The 23,504-nt window shown below is 42.4% G+C and overlaps 1 protein-coding gene across 1 annotated transcript in view; it reads right to left on the minus strand.

The window, feature by feature from the left end:
- The window catches only part of Atg1 (serine/threonine-protein kinase unc-51-like protein Atg1), a 180,701-nt gene that overhangs the window by 25,100 nt on the left and 132,097 nt on the right, over positions 1-23,504 (minus strand). The window contains exons 8-12 of the mRNA XM_080276333.1: positions 18,106-18,340; positions 16,056-16,321; positions 11,842-12,058; positions 3,448-3,572; positions 948-1,189 (exon numbers count right to left, since the gene is read on the minus strand). Coding sequence (XP_080132459.1) covers positions 948-1,189; positions 3,448-3,572; positions 11,842-12,058; positions 16,056-16,321; positions 18,106-18,340 — 1,085 coding nt within the window. The remainder of the gene's footprint in view (positions 1-947; positions 1,190-3,447; positions 3,573-11,841; positions 12,059-16,055; positions 16,322-18,105; positions 18,341-23,504) is intronic.

The following is a 23,504-nucleotide window of genomic DNA, read 5'->3' on the forward strand; positions in this document are numbered from 1 at the left end:
CATACATATTTGAATACCTCATTGTCTGATTGGAAAGAACAGTGTCACCTTCTTGAGCTCATGCTAATCTGATAAATAAGAAATAACATCATCATAATATTTCAACCTCTAAAAATTATTATTTTTTTAACAAGTTCACATCTGGTGTTTTGAGAGATTTCTCATCCATCCATCCATCCATCATCCAATCCTACATTGTCCCATGAGAAGTGTAGGAGCCAGGGGTTAGGCAGTTGGTCCCGACATTTAAGATGAAAGTAAAAATTCTTTTAAAATTTATTTAACTGTACTTTAGATGTTTCCAAACTTTAGATGTTTGAATTTTTTAGATTACACTGAACCAGCACCTTCTGTAGGCCTCCTGGTTGTGGAGAGCATCAGTGCAACATGATTAATGATTAAACCATGTCCTCCCCCCTCCCCATTAGTCAGAGGACACAGGAAAGGAATGTATGCTTCTTTGTGTGAGAAAATAACCTCCGTAATGCATGGAACACACCCTGATGATTCATGGTCAAGGATGCAATAATAATCATTCTGGGGGAAATCAAAGAAATATTGCCAAGGAACTCCCAATCAGCAGCTCCATGGTGCCATAGCCACTTTTTGTTTGGGAGAGGGGGGGGGGGTCCAAAAGCTCTGCTGGAGTGCTAGGAAAGGTTAAAACTATAAGGCTGTGACTGCCCAAAATTGAAAAGAATGAGTATGCAGAAGGATCAATTGGAGGACAGTGTAGAGGAGACTGGAGAGAGGGAGGCAGATGAGAACAGAGGCACAGAGATAGGCAAGGACAGATGGAATGAGACAGAAGCAGAAAGAAAGTGTAAAGATGAGGTAGGAAAAGGCATGGAGGGAGGAACAAAAAATGAAGAAAAATGCAGAGAAGACATGAAGAGATAATCTGGAGGGAGCAAGCTTATTGGAAATATTAAGACAACGTCACTAACAGCAGGTGGTGAGAGAGAAGCGAGGTCTGGGGTGCGGTGATCTGATATTCTTCTCATGGTGATAGGCTGTGAGCGTGGTGTGGGCGGGGAGGGGCGTGTGGTGGGAGGGTTGGGCTGGCGGGGCGAGTCAGGTGAGGCAGAGGAAGCCAACTGACTGAAGGTGGCACGCTGGGAGGGTACTGGCACTGGTTCCCCTGACCGACATGACTCACTGCTGCTGCTACTGTGTGTACTCACACTCCCTGCAATACATAACACCCAATTATTACACACAACCACACATACACAGTATCAATTCTTACAAAAATGGATATACTGTAACACCCAATACAACACTATCTCCTGCCACAAAATAGTCCTGTGATATTCTAGTTTCAGTATCTGTTCACCTGCAGGTCAAATAATACTTTGCTTATCATCATCTTTATATTTCCCATATACAGTGCAGTAAATTATATGGTAACAAGATCTAGCACAATGTTCTTTGATCTCTGACAAAATGAATCAGAGAGGAATGGAAATCACAACTTCAGCCTCACTGTCCCCTTGTGTCATACGAGGTACAGGGAACTCCTGTATCTGAAGGAGTTCTGTCAAGGAAAGTTATTTTTTGATGTGATTTTTCAGATAAAGAGGTGCTATGGAGTCATGTCAAGTGGCCACACAGGGTTACTCTTGTGTGGCTTTAGTCACCCTTCCTCAAATACACGTCCAGTCATTTTATACTCATTACTTACAGCAGTGACACACATTCAGTCATTTCATACTCATTACTTACAGCAGTGCAACACCTGCAACAGAATTTGGATAACACTCAACAACACATGGGTTATATGAAACTGTCAAGGGACCAAGAGACCACAAACAGTTACTTACAGATATGTGGAAATAATGATCGAGTTAAAAGGTGCTGGTAAAAAAATAAATAAATAAAAAATAAAAATACACACTCTATGGGGGCTGCCTACACATTTCCTTGTGTCTAAGGCTTCATACTGTTAAAAAAAATAATATTTGGATTGAGAATTTAAGTAAATGGGAATACTGTATTTCCATCCATTCATCATCTAATCCTATGTCATCCCACGAGAAGCGTAGGAGCCAGGGGCTAGAAAGTTGGTCCTGACACTTAAGATGAGAGTGACCAGCCTCACTCATCCCTGAGTGGCATAACATGAGCAATAAACCCCAACCACCCCTCGGATATAAACCTACATAGGCTCAATCTGATTGGAGAGTTTTAATTACACACCAAACCACCAAGTGCCATAATTTGGTTATATGGTTACCACCCAGCGTAGTAAATGGTTTCCTGGTGTACAAGAAACCATTAGGCTTGTCACTCAGTGCAGAGACATCCACAGGCAGAAGGAAGAGGAAAGAATGAAGGAAAGAAAGACAGAAGAAGGAGTGTAAAGTCATCTGAAGGCAGAAGGAATAGGAAAGAATGAAGAAAATAAAGACAGAAGAGGAAGGACGGAGGACAGAAAAGGGCAAACACCCAAAGCATCACTACAGAGGTTTGGTGCGAAAATGGTGGTTGGATTAGTGAAAATTAGGATAAAGGATATTCAGCTCCAAGGGGTTCCCTGTACAAATTACTTGCAACAGAAATGCTGGCCATTTGGGCCATTACACTGGTATACCAAAACAATGAGAACTCCACTTGCAAAGGTTCAACAAATATGGACTCACAATAGTGCAGCTAAAAAGCAAAAATACAAAACAATTTGTGCACATGGTCTTGCATACAAGAGAAAGCCGAGATTTCAAAGGCACGACTGATGTGTTCATGACTATAGCTCGCTTCCCTTGTCAAGCTGGTTCTTACTTTTGTGCTTTTTTTTTTTCTTTCCTTCTGAACCCTACTTAACCTTATCTCTTAAATAAGTTAGTGTTGCGATGATGATGATTTTCACGAACACAAAAAATCCTAGCCCTACATGATTTCATTCAAATTTGGCAGGATAAACTACTATCAATGGTACAAAGTGATCACCTACTCTCCACGACAATATCAATATTGCTGTTATTAATGAACAGACCTCAATAAAGCACTGTGCTTGCAAACTTCAGTCTATGCCAATCATAAACGCCATTAATGAAGCTCCCAAACTTTTGAACTTCAAAATACAGATGTCAGAAATGAAATACAATTCTTTCCCCAGTGAGGCACTTAGCTGTTATCCATTGGTCAACTGCACTGATCTGGGTATGATGCTATAAATGATAAATGACTGTGTTTTTAAGTTTCCTGATTTAACATGATGTTTTTCTTGGCAGTGGGAACATGCATTCCATACCTGATTAGCCAAAATAAAATATCCTGTGGGAGAATGCAGCCATTCCAGATGATAACTGACACTGAAAATTTGATAATTTGGAACAGCAGGCTTAATTATGTTTAAATGATGAATGAGGCCACTTTCAAAACTTTGTGTAAGTGCAGATATATTGTAATCATTATGAATTACAAAAATGCACAAGTGCAGAACTATACCTTGAACTGGAAGGTGAGAGGGGCGGGGTGAGGCTGCTAGCTGAGGTGTGAGAGGGCTGTACTGTGGTGGATTTTTCTGATACATCATGCCTCCTCCCGGCTTGTTCAACACACGCCCTCCCCACCTGTGTCAGAATACAGTAAATGTCATATCCAGTACATTAATGAAAAGTATAAGGTGAAAAATTATATACATTAATATGTCCAACAAAAATGGTGCTGGAAATGATACTTAACATATACAGAGCACTAAAGGGATGCAGAATCATATGGGACTTCCCTAAAGTGAAGCAGCACATGAGGGTTTTCTAGAGATTCATCTTACATGTGAAAATCTTAGGAAGCTGCAGCAAAGCACCATATGGGGGTTTCCTTGAGATTTATCTTGCATGTGAAGCTCCTTCAGGAGCTAAAGTGATGCATTATTTGGAGCTTCACCACAGTGATGCATCTTCCATTGGAAAATTTGTAGGCTGTGAATGACCAACCATGCCACTCCAAGAGATGCTAGCACATCTTGTACTAACTGTATCATTTTGCTGTGTCACTGGGTTTATAATACCATCTCCTTTACTAGGTGTTTATGAATAAAAAAAATTTCTAGTCAAGTCCAGTAATGTCATCCCCAACTCTAAGTTATACATTGTCCACAATTTCCTAATTATCCAAACCTATCAAACAACTTTTGTTCTAAATAAATAGTATCTCTTTGTCTTTCATCAACAGTATACAGGTATGTTAACTGAATACATGGTGATGGAAATACACCTTTACTGCTACTGTTTCCTCCTGCACTGCCCAATCAAGTGAGTAAGGGGATGGGGCAAGGCTACTCAGCTCAGACATTTACAGAGACTGATCAGTCACTAGCCCCTCACTGGTACTATATGATCAATAAACCCCAACCACTCCTTGGATTTAAACCCTTATGAACCACATTCAACTACAATGCCATAAAACAACAGACCACCAAGTGCCAATTTTATCAATCCATCTATATACCTAGGCTGTCTCCCCCACAGAAAGGGGGATAGCCGAGACAGGACAACACACTCCCAATTTACTCTCTCTCTCTCTCACACACACACACACACACACACACACACACACACACACACACACACACACACACACACACACACACACACACACACACACACACACACACACACACACACACACACACACACACACACACACACACACACACACACACACACACACACACACACACACACACACACACACACACACACACACACACACACACACACACACACACACACACACACACACACACACACACACACACACACACACACACACACACACACACACACACACACACACACACACACACACACACACACACACACACACACACACACACACACACACACACACACACACACACACACACACACACACACACACACACACACACACACACACACACACACACACACACACACACACACACACACACACACACACACACACACACACACACACACACACACACACACACACACACACACACACACACACACACACACACACACACACACACACACACACACACACACACACACACACACACACACACACACACACACACACGCACACACACACACACACACACACACACACACACACACACACACACACACACACACACACACACACACACATTTATTTGTATCTCAGCCCCAATGGGAGACAGGACAGATCCTCACTGCACGAGGGTCAACTGGCAGTGCAATCAGTGACATCTGCACCAGGGCCTGACAGCAGAGGTGGTTTACCCCTGCCACATCATAATGGACTTATCCCCTTACCTGCAACTGACCTGATCAGCTGATTAGACCAAATGTGAGAGAATATCCCCTCAGGATCACATCACATTTTCAGTATTCATTCACAGTTTCTCTCCAATCATTCCTATCACACACAGCCACTCTTCCTGATTGTACAGACTTCCCTCTTGCATCTAATGCTCTCTTCACACTGTCCATCCATCCTATTCGTGGTCTTCCTTTCAGCCTCACATCTCTCACATCTGATCCAGTTATCTTTTTCATCAATCGCTCCTCATCCATTCTCTCCACATGCCCAAACCATCGCAACATTCTCTGCTCAACTTAATCAGCCATCTCCTGCATAACTGCAGTTCTCCTTCGCACTTCATCATTTCTCACTCCACGAGTACTTTTATGACAGAAAATGATTCTCAGAAACTCTAAGGAAACCAGAAAACCTGAATCCCTCTACTGACATATTACCCATGATAAATACAATAGCTTACTGTTGTGTTTAGTAAAAACAGGTTTACTTTCTCCAAGCAATGTTTAATTAGAAAGGTGGACCCAAAATGGTGCCACATAAGTGATAGTCTAGAACCTAATGCCATTACTCTATGTGCATTGTACAGTACATTAAAATTATTATCACCTTCTACAGACAACCCCTGCTTTTAGTGACTATTACAGGAAGAAGTTGTTATCATGTGACAGATTACATGGAACAGTTTGTTTCATCAAAATCATGCAACATCTAACAGGATACAAATAAATGTGCTGCAGCAACCAGCTCACACACACCTGACACAGAGAGGCACTCCTACTATGCATAGTCAAGCTGTGTTCTACAAGATATAAGACAATCATGTATATTATGTGGTCAGTGGGGGTGCTCATCATCCACTCACTCAGTGCAGTGATACCTTATTTCAGTGATGATGAACTCTACATTGAGTGACACGCTAAATGATATCCTGTAAAGATGGAAATCACTTAATACATCGGGTGGTAACCTCATAACCAGCCTGCTCCTTACATGTCAACAAGTGGGTTGGCGGAGGGTTTGTGCCCCTCCCTGGAAAACAAATAACTAAAAATACAAACAAAAAGCCTTGGATCAGGTCAGACTAACAAATGATGGCTGCGACCCGGCAAAGGACATGGTACAGATTGCATCGTGGAATATAAAGGATGCGAATGATCAGGTGAAAGTGAGAGAGACTGTCCAGGTGCTTGAGGGTGCAAAAGCGAACATATGTGGATTGACAGACTAAATGGACAAGCGAGAGTGTAAGATGGTGGAAGTATGAATGGGCACCGTATATGCGCAGGAGTAGGTGAGAATGAGAGGGGAAAAAAAGAGTGTATACAGTATATTGTTGTGTGCAAGAGATGGAAGGAGAATATAAGAGAGTATGGATCAGTTGGTTCAAGGATTGTGTGGGCAAGATTGAAATTAGGAATACAAACGTAGGCAACTGGGTGTGTGTACGCGCCACTGCAAGATTGTGCAAGCGGAGTGAAACACAATTTCTGGGCGAATGTGGAAGCGTGCATGGAAAAGTATGAGAGGGTGTTTGTGATTGGAGATATGAATGGAAAAGTAGGGAATGTGAAGATGGACTGAGTAGTTGGTGAGTGGTGTGTGCCTGCAGAAGTGGACGAGAATGGCAGTGCTCTAGGGTACAATTGTGCGGGGAAGGGGCTGATGATAACCAATACCCTCTTTAGGCACAAAATGATCTATAGGTATACTTGGTAATGATTATAAGGATGAGTAGTAAACTGAATGAATGGAAGGCAATGACTGATTATGTGTGTGTGGATGAGAATGAGATGGTATGTAGTGGACACAAGTGCATACAGAGGTTGGAAGAGTAGACTTTCTGACCAACCATTGGTGGTGGTGAAAGTCATGGTACAAATGCAATGGATGAACAAGAGGGAAGGACAGAAGGAAGTAGTCCACAGAAGGGGGTAGAATGGTTGCCAGAGGATGGAAAAAAAAGGCAGAAAATAAGAAATAAGTGGAGGAGCAATTGGGTAAATATAATTTGGAGCATATGAGGGAGGTGGAAAGTGTGTGCAAGATATTCACAGAGGAAATCTGTGCAGCAAGTGGGGTGCCGTGTGGGGTGATGAGCAGACAAAAGGGGATGCAAGGAACAGCATGGTTGAATTATGAGGTCAGACAAGCTGTGGTGCAAAAGAAGAAAGCACATAGTGGGTAGATGGGAAGCAGAGGCATGGAGGAAGGTGTGAGACAGAAGAAAGAGTTAAATGTTGAGAGGAAGAAAGAGGTGAAAAGATTAGTGAGAGAGCAAGAAGCGAGCGGATGAGGAATTTGGAAAGAATTTGGGTGCAAAGTTGAAGGAGTGTAAGAAAATGTTCTAGAAGGAGGTAGTCAGACAGGGTGATAGGGTGTGAAAGATGAAAATGGAAGACTGATAGTGGAGAAGGGAGAAGAGAGCAGATGGAGAAAAGCCTTTAACCCCTTTAAAGCCTGATCACATCAACTGATGCGATGAGAGTTTTATGCCAAAGTGCCTAATCGCATCAATTGAGTGGGGCCTGTAAAAAACTGCAGAGCACTTCCTCCGCCCTGATTATGACGTACACGGCTTCAGGCCAATGAGAATCACCCAAGATGGCGTGAGGGGAGGATCAGACCAATCCGGGCAGTGGGGGGGCACCCCCCCTCTGGGCTGCCTCCATGCCACCCATGGAGGTAGGAAAGAGGTGGAGACGACCTCATGACCTGACTGTAAAGCCGATGATCTGTCATCCAAATGCCTTCAATATGACAGATACCCAGGTGACTGGCCATGCCTGCCACCTTTGCTACTACCTCCAGGACACTCCTTGCCCATAATGATGGTATTGTTTATTGACTGCGCTTACTGATGCAGTAGATTTATTTTGTAAATTACTAATATTTTACTTATATTTTTTGCATACTAAAAGGATACAGAAACCAGTTTAGAGACATTACAAGCTTTATATAGGCTACCACCAATTCACTGATGTTTCTTTACTTACATATTTATATGCCACTAAACAGCACTAACTTATTCATGGTACTCGTATTTCTCCTTTTAACAGCTTTTAGACCAGTGTTTCTAGCTGTACTCTTGCTGTAAACTGGCCCAGGGAATAGTCAGGTCAGGCTGTCACCTGGGTATCCGCCATATTGAAGGCTTCTGGATGACAGATCAACGGCTTAACCTCACTCCCTGGGATTAGCGAGCCATGCCGACTCCATGTCTTTCCTACCTCCATGGTGCCACCCTCTACCCCACTCCCTCCTTGTCCTCCATCACCCTCTCACCCCTCCATGCACCTGTATCTCTCCTCCCACCACCATCTGTGTCCCCTCCCACCCACTTTCGCCCCTCCTCCCACCCTGCTAGCCTTGTGTACCCCCCGAACCCCACCTCATCCCTCCCTCCTTGTCCCTCACTACCCTCCCACCTCCTACAGACCCCCGAGAGGTATCATGCCACCACGATGTTACAGAACACACTGAAGTGCTTTCTTTTCACGCAAAAAGTTGGTTATTTTCCAACCCCCATACCTATAGGCCTACTCCCCACACCTACATGCACCTGTTTTCATGACTGATGTGACAGAACACTTTGATATGACCTGTTTCAATAAGAAAAATAGGTACTGTAGTTATCAAAATTTTCACATTTTAGATTGTTTTTGAGGGGTAACTATTACAAACTTTTTTTAACTTTGACTCGCGATTGTGTGGTAACCATTAGGCCTCCAGGGGTGTGGATTGCATTGTCATGTGTGTAAATTCTTCCTCTTTACCCAGAACACAATATGTCCTTGGTGAAAGTCACCAAAACCCCCCCGAATTGTGGCTGGGGGGGGACCCGCCTGAAATAATTGCGGTTTTAAGGGGTTATGGAACATGGAAGATGAAAGTAATGCAAGTATAAGTGGCTGGGGAATTGCTGGGAGAAAGAGGGTGGTGAGAGGGGAGGAAGAGATCAGTAGCAAGGAAGTAATGGAAGCAATGAAGAAAATCAAAATGGGGAAAGCCCCAGGAATTGATGGAGTGTGTGGTGAAATTATGTAGTACAGGGGAGAGGTAGCAGTAGAATGGATATGGAAGATGTGCAGGTTGGCCTGGGAGGAAGGTAAAGTCCCAGAGGATTGGAAGTAAGGTATATTTGTTCCCCTGTACAAAGGGAAAGAGGAAAAAGAAGTGTGGTAATCATAGAGGCAATTTCTTCCTTGTGTAATAGGAAAAGTATATGACAGGACACTCACTGACAGAGTTAAAGAAACAGCAGAGGGATCAGATGGAGAACAAGAAGGTTTCATGAAAGGGAGAGGTTATGATAATCAGATATTCATTCTTAGGTCTTTTGTGGAAAGTTTCAAGAGAAGGGAAAGAAGTTGTATGCGGCCTTCATGGATTTGGAGCATTATGGTAGGTGGGGCGCTCACTATCCACTCATGTGATGTAGCACTGCTCTCAGGTGTCTGCCCTTTCCTCTCTTCCGTCCTTCTTTCCTTCCATCCTCTTCTGTCCTTCTTTCCTTCATTCTTTCCTCGTCCTTCTGCCTACGGGTGACTTTACACTCCCTCTTCTGTCTTTCGTTCCTTCATTCTTTCCTCTTCATTCTGCCTGTGAGTGACTCTACACTGAGTGACAAGTCAAATGGTTTCCTGGACAACAGGAAACCATTTACCACGCTGGGTGGTAACCACATAACCAAATTATGGCACCTGGTGGTTTAGTGGCTAATAAAGGCGCTCCAATCAGATTGAGCCAGTGAAGGTTTATATCCAAGAGGTGGTTGGGGTTTATCGCTCATGTGATGCCACTCAGGGAAGAGTGAGGCTGGTCACTCTCATCTTAAATGTCAGGACCATCTTGACTACTCCCGGGCTCCTACGTTCCTCATGGGGCAAAGTAGGACTGGATGTGGATGGATGGAATATGCCAGAGTGGATAGACAAGGTTGCTGGTTCCTTAAAAGCAGTGATAAGAAACAGGGAAGTGAGCATGGAAGTAAAAAAGTTACTACATGACAGTATTGTGATACCAACTCTAACGTACGGAAGTGAAGCTTGGACATTGTTGGAAGGACACAAGTCAAGAGTGAGAGCAGTGGAAATGAGTTATTTAAGAGGAGCCTGTGGAGTCACGTGGAGAGACAGGCTGACGAATGAGGATATAAAGGAGCGTTGTGGTGTGGATGTGGATGTGATAGGAAGCGTTGTGAGGAACACACTGAGGTGGTTTGGCCATGTGGAGAGGATGGAGGGTGAAAGATTGACGAAGAGAGTGTATGTGAGTGAGGTGGAGGGTGGAAGAGGGAGGGGGAGACCGAGGATGAGATGGAGGGATGGGGTGGAGAGGTATATGAGAGAGGGGGGTGTGAGTTGGGAGCAGGGCAGTGAAATGGCGGGGGACAGGGCGACTTGGAGGCGATTTGTTTGTGGCCACCCCAAACGGGATTGAGGCGTCTGGCAATAGATAGATAGGATAGACAAGGAATGTGGTAAATATTATGAATATATGGAGTAAATGGGAAGCTGTTGAAAGCCGTGAAGAGTATGTATGAGGGTGCTAAGGCTGCAGTGTGTGTGGATGGTGAGCTGAGTGAATTTTTCTATCTGAATGTTGGATTGAAACAGGGATGTGTCATCTCTCCATGGTTGTTCAATCTGTACATGGATGAGGTTATAAAAGAGATTCTATGTAAAAGGTAGGGCAATAGATGTTTGAGCAGCCCTAATGAGGGAGGGCAACTTTTGGAAGCTTTCTGTTCCGTTGTTTGCAGATGATACTGTATTGTTAAGTGAAGGCAAAGGGGAACTGCAAGGCTTGGTGAATGAGTTTGGAGAGTACGTAAGAAATGGAATCTAAAGGCGAATATAAGGAAGAGTTAAGTTATGTCTTCAAGTGAAATTAAGTTACTGCATATACAGTGAGGCTGGATGATGAGGAAATGGAAAATGTGTGTGCATTTACGTACTTGGGTGGTGTGATGAGTAAGGATGGAAGTTTGGAGGATGAAGTGGTTGAAAGTGCTCAACAGGGAAGAAAGGTTGATCATTCTTTGAATGCAGAGATAAGAAATGGGGAAGTGAGCATGGAAGTAAAAAAGTTGCTGCATGATGGTATTGTGATACCAACCCCTATGTAGGGAAGTGAAGCTTGGACCTTGTTGGAAGGACACAAGTCAAGAGTGAGAGAAGTGGAAATGAATTATTTGAAAGGAGCATGTGGAGTTACACGGCAAGACAGACTGACAAATGAGGAAGTGAAGAAGCGTTGTGGTGTGGATGTGGATGTGACAGAATGCATTAGGAGAAATACACTGACGTGGTTTGGCATGTGGAGAGGATGGAGAGCAAGACACTAATGAGGAGAGCATGTGTGAGTGAGGTGGAGAAGGGGAGGAGGAGGAGGAGCCCAAGGATGAGATGGAGGGATAGAGTGGAGAGGTACAGGAGAGACAGGGGTATGAGTTGAGGGTAGAGCAATGAAATGGCTGTGGTAGGGAAGAGTGCGAGGTGTTCTGAAGCTCTGAAACTGGCAACAGATGGTGAGAGAAGCTTTACTGACCCTTGAGGCATCCTAGAAGGCTCAGGGTCAGACGGCAGCTGGGCAGGCACCATGACAAAGTCCTCAGCCTCCTCCGGTGCTGTTACAGGAATAGACCGTGGCACTGGGGCTGGCCGGGAATGATTAGGGGGCAATACAGGGGAGGAGGGAGGGAGGCCACTCCCACTGTGCTGCTCTACACTCATCCTCAGTTCCTCAGGGGAAGGTGGTAACTGGCCTGGGGAAAGAGAGATATCAGTATACTACTTCAGTCTGAAATTGCGTTACCAAAATGCTCCAAATCAAAACTTGATGCAGCTTTGTTATGAATCTTTCATTGACCTAAACTAATCTAAAACCATATAAGTTATCTTACTCTACTGCTCTCAACCAAAGCTGAAATGATAAGTATAACCTAAAGTAACCATATAAGTTCCCATCAAAATGACATATTGCATTGAAAATAATATTAATCTTATAACACAGACAAGGATGCACCAATTACCACCATTTAATTAATGAGCCACAAACAACCTACTGTTAACTGCATGTGCTGTACATTTTTCTTAATCTTAAATTGCTAATGTTTTATTGTCATCATCATCAGAACCTCCTTTCCCACCTTAGGGCAAGGTGAGGAATAGCAATGTCCAGACAGCCCAAATTTGCCCAATCCAATGGGCCACACTTCCATTTGCTCACCATTCAGGCCCTTGGAATCCTGGCTCAATCTGATACACCAAAAACATTCACCATGTTCTGTAGCTTCACATAAACATATCCGCTAGAGTCAATCCAGATGCTGTCACGTTAAAAAAGGGTACCAAATCCCTGATCATGCGCTTCTCCTCACAATATTCATCCAGCCAGCTCGATCTCTTGTCAGTTCCCTAGCCTCACTGACTTCGAAACCTCTCTTCCTCACACAATTATCCACCACATCCCGCCACCTTCTCCTTGGCCTACCTCGCCTCCCCCCTCCTTCAAATACACACAGATATACCTATTTCACCACTATATTGTTATCCATTCTCTCCACATGACCATACCATCTCAGAACACTCTCTTTGATTCTGGTGTCCACAGACTTCCTCACTCCACATCTTTCACGAATCACATTATTCTGTATCCTATCCACTGTCTGTACTCCACATACATTCCTCAACAGTCCCATGTCCACAGCTCTCATTCTTGACTTTTCATTTTCATGCCACACCATAGTCCCACATCCCTATGTTAAAGGTGGCACTAACACTCCTTCATGTAAGCCTCATCAAGCTTATGTTTCTTAAGGCCTTCATTGCACCAGCTACTTTTCTTCCTTGTACCACTCTACTTTCCACTTCTTTTGTACATTTTCCTCTCTCTTCTATCACTGTACCCAGGTATTTGAACTCTCTCATCAATTCCAGTCCTCACCATCCACTGTAACAACGCACTGGGAGTCACCTTCTCTCTCAATAACCATAACTTTACTCTTTTCTACATTTACTCTCAAGGCATGACGCTCACAGACATCAGCAAAATTCTGCACTAGTCTACCAAGTTCTTGTCCGGAACTTGCAAGTAGTACTGCATCGCCAGCATACAACAAATTTGAGATATTCCATCCATCACCATTCATTGCCAATGCCAGCCCCCTTTCCATTACTCATGTTTTTACTTCTCTCATCAACCCATCCATATATATATTGAACAACTATTGGGAAATCACACAACCTTGTCAAACGCCCACATCCGATCGTGAACCATTCACTTAGATGCCCAATAACCCTTACACATGCTTCACTACCATCATAAAAACTCTTGATGGCATAAACAATTCAGCACCTACTAAGGATACTATTGCACAGATGAAGAGATACAGACTAAAGCCACTGAAAAACAGAACAACAGATAACTAGATGTATATACAAACATTTCACATTTTAATATTCACCCTACATTCAGTGCCATACACAATAAAGCATTTCATATACCCGGTACAGTATATTATCTGGAACAGATGATCTAACCACCAACATTTTAAAAAAGGGGTACATTCCCCCCAAAAAAATAAAACTAATAGTCAGAAACTTCGATAAAGCACTGCAGTATAAGGGTCACCTTGTTATTTTAAAGGAAGCATTAATCTTATTATTTCTCAATAACTGAAACAATATATGACATGACACTGGGTGTAATGACAGACTAATGAACCAGCTTACTGTTTACAGCTATATGAGGAATTTGTCTGTTTTTATATCTATCAAACTCAAGTGAATGTTGTTGTGCATCACATCAGTTGTAAGGTCCTTATGGTTTACTGTGGTGCCTGAAGAACTCTCATGGGAGATGTTGTAGGCTGATGACCTGGTGTTGATCATGGAGATGGAGAGAGTAGCAGAAGAGAGACTTAGGGGATGGAGAGATGGAATGAGGAAAAAAGGTCTGAAAGCAAATGTGGATAGAATAAAAGTGATAATATCTGGTGGAAAACAGAGTGACACAAGGAAGGAAAGTAGCTGGTGCTATGAAGGCCTTGATAAAAAACAGAGGCTTGTGCATTGCAGTTGCACAAGGCTTACATGAAGGACTGAATGTTAGTGCCAACTTTGACATCGGATGTGAGACTATGATGGCACGAAAACAAAAAGTCAAGAGTAACAGCAATGGAGATGGGACTGCTGAGGAATGTATGTGGAGTACAGAGAGTGGATAGGATACGGAATAATGTGATTCAAGAAAGATGCCGAGTAGGGAAGTCTGTGAACACCAGAACTGAAAGTGTGTCCTGAGATAGTTTGGTCATGCGGAGAGAACGGATGACAATAAAGTGGTGAAAAAGGAATATCTGGGCAAATCTGAAGGAGGAAGGTGGCAAGGTAGGGCGAGAAGAAGGTGGATGACTGTGTGAGGAACAGAGGTATGGAAGATGGTGAGGCTAAGGGACTGACAAGAGACTGAGCTGACTGGATGAATTTCGTGCGGAGAAGCACATAACCAGAGATTCGGCACCCCATTTTAAAGTGACAGCATTTGGATTGACTATGAAGTGTATGACCATTGATTTGGCACCCCTTTTAATGTGACAGTGTTCAGACATTCTATCAGACAGGTATATGTGAAGCTATGGAACATGTTGAAATTTTTTTTTGCCTATCTGATGGAACCAGGATTCCGTAGGCTTAAGTGATGAGTGAATGGAAGCGTGACCCAATGAATTGGGCAAACTTAGGCTGTCTGGATGTTGCTGCTCCTCACCCTGCCCTAGGGTGAGAAAGGAGGTCCCGATGATGATGATGATATCCAAGGCAGGTGGTGCCATAAGGGTGTGAGAAATCACTCCATTTTGTGCAGTGCTTGTGGTATATGGGTGTATAAGAGATGTAGTGGTATACGCGACAGGGTAAAAAAAATAATGCTGATTCTGAGTCTGTGGTATGTAAAGTAGGGCAAGCAGAAGAACAGGGGTGAGAAAAGATTAATCCCACTAGAGAGTCTCTTCAATGTGTGAAGGAGTTCTGTTACTTGAGGGTCATAAGTACAGAAGATGGCATTGTGCCTGCTCAGTAGTGAGGGTAAGAGATGGTTGGAAGTTTAGGGAGTTGCTGCCTCACCCTCTGTGATAAGGGACCCTTGAATGTAGCATGTGATAGGAGTGAAATGCTATAGATAATGGGACTTGGGCAGAAGAGGAGGAGGATATTTGAAGGAACAAAAATAAGAAGATGAGAATGATCGGATGGAAGTGTAGTGCATCCTAGAATGACAGGCCTGGGGTTATTACGGAATGAAAATTACAGAGCTGAGTGGAAGGATCGGACTTGAATGTATTAATGATGTAATGGGAAGGGGTAGAATGAGAGGATGGAGGATGACAACTAGGTGTGGAGAGTAAGAAGTATGAATGTTGAGGATAGAGTTGCAAAAGGCAGAGTGATAAAGGCCTGGGACAAGGTCATACAGTGTGACCTCAAGGATAAGGGACATAACACAGAGGCTGCTAGAGATCAAGCAGTGTAGACAGCCACCATTAGGTGACCAAGACTGATGCATGCGAGTATGTTGAAGCCTTTACAAATGAAATGAATGAAACAATATGATGATAACAGTTCTAACAGAAAGACCTAAAAGGTATTTTTATTGTAGCCACCCTAGATGAACTCATCCTTCAAGCATCTGGCAAAAAATATCCAGTAACTGTGTTGATTAATTTGATGTGATAAGGTAAAGTGACAGTGGTAAAGACTAACCAAGCGGGGGGCTGGGTCCAGGCTGAGGTTGGCTGGGGTAGGCACCTCCCCGCCCAACCCCCTTGGCTGAGGTTGGGGTAGGAGCAGTGGCAGGCATAGGCACAGGGGAGGATCCAGAAGTCATATTGGGTTTCTGGGTTGATCTTTCACCCATTCGGATGAATGGATGATTAAAGAAAGTCTCAAAGTCCATTCTATCTTTGGCATTTCTCTTTAGCAGTCCGTTGAGTAGGTCCACCAGCTCTGCTGATGTTCCAGCAGGTATTCTGAAAGGAGATGATAAGTTTAAGCTCATCATCTTAAAACTGAATACATTTATTACATCTAGAACATCATATCTAATACTGCATGGAAATAAAGAACTCACAACCACTTTGCAATAACTTCAATAGTAGAGGAAGGTGACTCTGCTGCAGCTGAGACATACAAGACACTGTACCCATCTTTAGCATTAATTATGAACATTCAATAACCACAGTTTTATCCTGCCCCCTCAGGTTTCTTGAAAGGAAGAGGCCAATTCACACACCTCACTATTCACCAACACATAACACTATGACCCACCTTCTCTCTAAATGATCACCATCACCTCTCTAACCTTATACATCAGTAGGTTACCGTTAACTTACAAAACAAGGCACAAAAATATGGAGTAGTTAAAAAAGACGTGGCTCACAAACATAACTGTTAATTCCTCTGTGCAGGGTGACATACTCTTATGTCATATGGTTGCTCAGTGGCACTTGCTAGGTGACATACTCCTATGCTGGAACATTTTGTATTCTAGTTTCAGTGGTCACATGGTTCTTGTTTCAGCACAAAGCTGTCTGGTAGCTCTGGTGAGGCTACGAGAGGTGTTGTCAGCATTCTAACTTTATCAGACCCCATAGTGTCTACCTGGTAAGCTGCCTCACAGTGCCAGGTTGCCCCATTCCTCCACAGTCTCTCACTCATGTTTTCTAAAACATACTCACATGCACATCTTCACTGTCTGCATTATGTACGTGCATTCAGACAGCAGGAAATTGGTTCAGTTTTATCTATTCTACACTGATTTCTGGGTAAAACATTCTCACAGCCTACTACCACCTAATGATCTCAGTCATTAGCCACAGTACACTTAAAATGCATATTTTACTGTTTCTTTTTTTCTTTTTTAAAGATGGTAGGTGGGGGCACTTTGTGGTAGGGGGGGCACTCACCATCCACTCACTCGATGTAGTGCTACTCTCATGTTACTGCCCTTTCCCCTCTCCCCTCCTTCTTTCCTTCCTTCCTTTTCTGTCTTTCTTTCCTTCATTCTTTCCTCTCCACTCTGTCTATGGGTGACTCCACCCTGAGTGACACGCAAAATGGTTTCCTGTACACCAAGGAACCATTCACTATGCTGGGTGGTAATCATATAACCAAATTATGGCCCCTGTTGGTATAAGGGGTAGTTAAGGTGCTCCAACTGGATTGAACCTGTGTAGGTTTATATCCAAGAGATGGCTAGAGTTTACTGCTCACATAATGCCACTCAGGGATGTGTGAGGTTGGTCACTCATCTTATATGTCAGGACCAACTTGCCTAGTCCCGGGCTCCTACTCTCCTCATGGAGCAACACAGGATTAGATGATGATGATGATGATGAAAACATTCCTCATCTGGTATCTGTATATGCCAAAATTATACCCATCTCCTCATGAGGCAACACAGAATTAGATAATCATGATGATGATGAAAACATTCATTTGGTATCTGTATATGCCAAAATTATACCCATGTGGGAAGTACAGCAGCAGTTATTTGTTCATGTATAAAAGAAGAAAAAAAAGAAAAAAAAAAAAAGAAAAAGAGGAGGTCAGGAGACCTACTATTTGTTGCACAAAGCACAGATCCAGAAGTTGGGCAAATAAAATAGTTAATCATTTAAGACACATCACATGTCTAAAAACAATCAAAATTTCACTGTCAAAATGTTTGTATTTCAGCTCTACTGATGGCACATGTATCTCAATTGCAATTAGAACATTGCACATAATGTGAATCAAGGCATGAACCACTTACCTGGGTGCTAAATTTGCATTCTTCTCATAGAACTGCTTAAGTGCTTGGGGAGTCTGTGCCTGAAAGGGTGCCTTGCCAGCAAGACATTGGAACACAATGGTGCCTAGAGACCAGAGGTCAGCCTTGGCATCATACTGGATAGACATGATGACTTCTGGGGCCATGTACATGGGTGACCCACACAGAGTCGCTGCCATCACACCATCTTGCAAGAATCGTGCAAACCCAAAGTCAGCTGCAGACAACAATAAAATATTAATAAACAGCAACTAATACCAACAGACTACATATAGATACTCATAACTGTAAAATCATGATTAGAATTTGTCTGAATAGAGTATTTCAATATCAATACGTTATTGTCCACAGAAAAGTGCTGCTAAGCACAACATACAATGAACATTCATCAGCAAATACTCTCTGTTGTTATGGAAATCAGTAGGCTAATATTTCCAAAATACATCTGTAGCTACGATAATAACAACTCACTTCCAACATGAAAATAACATAACGTTCTACTGTACTACTTACAAAAAAAAAAAAAAAAAAAAAAAAAAAAAAAAAAAAGAGTGCCTGGCCATTCTGATAGAATGAACAGATCCAATACCTGTATCTACTTTTCATCTTCATCATCATCTTAACCTAATCCCACTTCCCACAATCACACACACACACACACACACACACACACACACACACACACACACACACACACACGCACGCAACGCACTCACACACATACACAGAAAGAGAAAGAGAGAGAGAGAGAGAGAGAGAGAGAGAGAGAGAGCGTACACACACACACATACAGAGAGAGACAGAGAGAGAGAGGGGGGGGAGGGAACTGAAGCACGGGAGGCGGTAGTGGTGGTGGTGGTGGGGTGAGGGGTGGGCTGGGTAACCTGATTGGTGGCAGCCCCAGCAGACAGCTCGGCACCAGCCCAACCCAACACCGCAATACCAACACCGTCTCCACACACACGTCTTTTACAATACACGCTTATACCTTCAGCCTTCACTTCCATGCATTCACCATCACGTGTTGGTAATCTTCATCATCATCGTAACCGTGCATACTATCAATCATCATGCCCAATAATAATAATAATCACTATCATGTTGAGAAAAGTTTACCACCATTGTACGAACACGACGGAATGGACATAAAAATACTAAAATGGATCTAGGTTGATTTAACTGGTTGTGACTTGATTCAACTGAGTGGGCCAAATGAATCTGAAACAGCACAATGGCCATGACGAAACATTTACTGACCTGACGACCTCAAGTGAAACGAATGGATGCAAAATGACCTGAAGCAACGGGATAATACCAGAAAGACTGAGTGGATGTGACGGTTGTGAATGGGTCTGACGCAGCTTACACGACTAAATATCTAATTTGTTGTTACTAAACTCACGAGGGAATATCCTGGGCCATTTCGATAATTACTCTGACGGTTAGGCCTATGCTGCCGACACAGGTTCACGGCCGACATTTGTTCCTAGTTAACTGTACTGATAATACATGGCAGTTTCATGAAAGAAATGATTTACTTAGTTTTCGTGTTTAGTCAGTAACTTGATATTTTGCACTGCATCATTCCACGAAATTAAAAACAACTTTCCCGAGCGGAGATTTTCGTCTTTTGGGGACCCATTTCCCGACGTGCTAAGGCAGAATAACATAATACAGTACTATGGCTATGCACCCTTTCCATAGCTCTTCTTCTTGGCTAACACCATATTCTAGTATCAATCCCTTGCTACAAACATAATAATGAGATTGCAATTTAAGGCCAAGTGGACAGAATAAAGAATGCCGCCACACGAGCCTAGTCAAATGTGGTATCACAAAGAGGCAGACTGGGTCACTGGGGCTTTCACCAACTCCAACCACAGGGAGTGATGGGGAGGTGGGGAGAGAGAAGAGGCACCGTTCCACAAATGAAACTTTGACCTATCGCGCCGCAACCACACTTTCTTATCTTGCCTTCCCAGAGGAACGAGACCTACTTGCTTTTTTATTCTTCGTTTTGTTTTCTTGCATTCACTCTTTTTCATATGTTTCACTATCTTGTACGGTAGATACACCTACGTGAATGTAGTTAGTAAAAGGCACACTATTCACCACCAAAATACTGAAGAAGCATTGCCTCAAGTCTACACATCACGCAGTATTACAAATTTACACCCCCTTCACGATGTGTGTGTGTGTTCTTAACTAATTGTTCTTACCCAATTGTATCTTTATAGGAGTGAGTCAAGCTCGTACTGTCCCGTGTCTTAAACCATTTTTATCGTACATATCCTTAAATTTATGAACTGTTTTGGCACACACTATTGCATTCGGTAGTGCTTTCCATTGATCAATTGCCCTATTTGGGAAACTAAATTTCCTTACGTCTTTATCGCCTCTCTTTTTATGCAGTTGTTTGCAGTGTCCTCTTGCTGATGCTTCCCCATAGGTTAAGTAATCATTTATGTCTATTTTTTCCTTCCCTGATATGCATTTATATAGCATAATCATGTTTCCTCTTTTCCTTCTCTCCTGTAGTGTATGTAAAGTCATTCTTCGTAGCTTGGATCCCTTAAGCTTGGTACCCATTATGTAGCGGCCCTTTGAACTTTTTTCAATCTTATGTATGTGTTTTTTGAGATGAGGACTCCAGACTACTGACGCATACTCCAGGGCTGGTCTGATGAATGATGTTATCTTTCTTAGCATGTCTTCATTTACGTATGTGAATGCTATTCTCATATTTGCAAGCAGTGCATAGGATATATGTTAAGTACCTTCTCAATGATGTGGTCAGCCGGAGATAGTCTGTTATTGATAATCACACCTAGGTCCTTCTCTCTTTCTGATGTGTGTAGGGTTTTACCTTCCCAACTTATAATTCCAGTCAGATCTTTTTCCACTTTTACCAAACTTGATTACATGACACTTGTCCACATTGAATTCCATTTGCCATGTATTGCTCCATTCATGAAGTTTATTTAATTCTTCTTGTAGCTCTTTATAAGAGTCAGTCAGTAATTCTCCTTTGTATTTTTCCATCATCAGCAAACATATTTAGATAGCTTTCATTTCCTATGTTACTGTCTATATCATTTATATACACTAAAAACATAATTGGTGCCACCACTGAGCCCTGTGGAACTCCGCTAGTCACTTCCCTCCATGATGAGTAATTTCCCCTTAGTACTGTTCTCATTTCTCTTCGTTTGAGAAAATCTTACATCCAACAATACTGTTTGCCTCGGATTCCTCCTTGATGGTACAGTATCCATAAAAGTCTTTGGTGCGTTACACTGTCAAATTTACTTTTACTTTTATTTTATTGCCAAACACTATAATCCCGTGAAGGGTGGCCGATAGGCTTTGAGTTACAATAGTTGCTTTACGGGGAGAGGCACTAACCCTCTGCCAACCCACTTGCTGACAGGTAGGGAACACGTGTGGGTTGGTTATATGGTTACCACCCACCGTTGTAAATGATTTCCTGGCTTACAGGAAACCATTAGGCTTGTCACTCAATGTAAAGCCACCTGAAATGGAAAGAGGAGTAATAAAATGTGACAGGAATGATGGGAGAAATAGGAAAAGAAGAGGGCAGACACAGAAAAAGAGTGCTAATGGTCAAGGCAGAAGCAAGCAGCACAACAACAAGTGAGTGGATGATGGTAAAAAAAAAAAAAAAAAAAAAAAAAAAAGGTGATAAAGGTGAAGGAAGAAGTAGGCAGCACTACATCAAGTGAGTGGATGATGGTCGCCACCACCTACCACCGCTCTGTCAAATGCTTTCTTGAAATCTAAATAGATACTGTCCACCCATCCTTCTCTGTTCTGTAATGTTTCTGTTACTCTATCATAGTAGCTCAACAAATCAGTAACACATGGTTCTCCATTTCTGAAACCAAAATGTCTTTCTGTTATCATACTGTGTTCTAGATGATCTACTTAAACTTTTCTTATCAGCTTTTCTAATACCTTACTTACAACACTGGTTAGTGATACTGGTCGGTAGTTGAGTGGATTTTGTCTATTTCCTTTCTTGAATAAGGGAACAATGTTTGCTTTTTTCCAAATATCAGGTAGTTTACCTTGACTCAAGGATTTCTTGAAAATTAAAGGTAATGGTTTACTTAACTCCTTTGCACATTCATGTAGCACCCAACATGAAATTTCATCAGAACCACTTGCTTTTCCTTTGTCTGATTTACTTAACTCCTTCCGTATTTCTTTTTCTCATATTTGTATATCTGGTAGTATGTGTGGGCATGCATGTTCCATATAATCCCTCTCAAAATTATTTTCTTCTGTAAAAACTGATTGGAAATTCGTATTTAGTGTTTCTCAAATATCCTTCTCGTGTGTGTGTGTGTGTGTGTGTGTGTGTGTGTGTGTGTGTGTGTGTGTGTGTGTGTGTGTGTGTGTGTGTGTGTGTGTGTGTGTGTGTGTGTGTGTGTGTGTGTGTGTGTGTGTGTGTGTGTGTGTGTGTGTGTGTGTGTGTGTGTGTGTGTGTGTGTGTGTGTGTGTGTGTGTGTAGTCAAGGAGGGTAAGTATATCATTAACAGATAATGTATCATGTTTCACTGCATACTGTAAAAGTTTCATGGGAAGCAAACATACTCCTATTTGGTACTTTTCAAAACAAACCACACCATAAGTAAAAATGGCGATACTTTTCTTAATTAGGTTTTCTATTTGCCTGCAATTATCAATTATTTTTAAAAATCGCCAATTCCACATGCCTGCACTGCTAACCACTGCCACCAGCATGGTTGACAACTGCAATAACAACAGTGAATAGTGTTTAAACACACACACACACACACACACACACACACACACACACACACACACACACACACACACACACACACACACACGATGCTGCAAATAATAAGGCAGCATCAAATTCAGTGGGTATAAAAGGCCTAGAGGAAAAGTGCATTCAACAGTAATCGTCAAAACCTGGATGGCTGTCGACACCCTCAAAATTTCACCTTAAAAGAATACAGCCTTTCGTTCTCTCCCACGCCTTCTTCCATCATCAGTACGTCAGTGAAGAGAAAGGGTTTTCACCGTCACCACAAACCATTCTTAGCAATAAAAATACATGCAATATACACAATACTTCAAAACTTAATTTAAAAAAAAACAGCCACGATATAAAAAGAAACACATGTAACAAGAGATTCTTCGTTGCTGCTTTATTAGTGAAAGTAAACTGTCAGAAAATCAAATAACTGGACTCATAAATAAACTTACAAGAAATTCCAGAGGACCAACTCTGAACTACAAGTGGAACTAAAACTGAGAAAAAACAAATATATTCATCGTTTCTGATTGATGAGGTGACAAGTGATAAGGTTAAGCCATTGGAATGCATG

This window comes from Coenobita brevimanus, chromosome 65, assembly GCF_032717465.1.
Source record: "Coenobita brevimanus isolate Jiangsu-jjx chromosome 65, ASM3271746v2, whole genome shotgun sequence".
Lineage (NCBI taxonomy): Eukaryota > Metazoa > Arthropoda > Malacostraca > Decapoda > Coenobitidae > Coenobita > Coenobita brevimanus.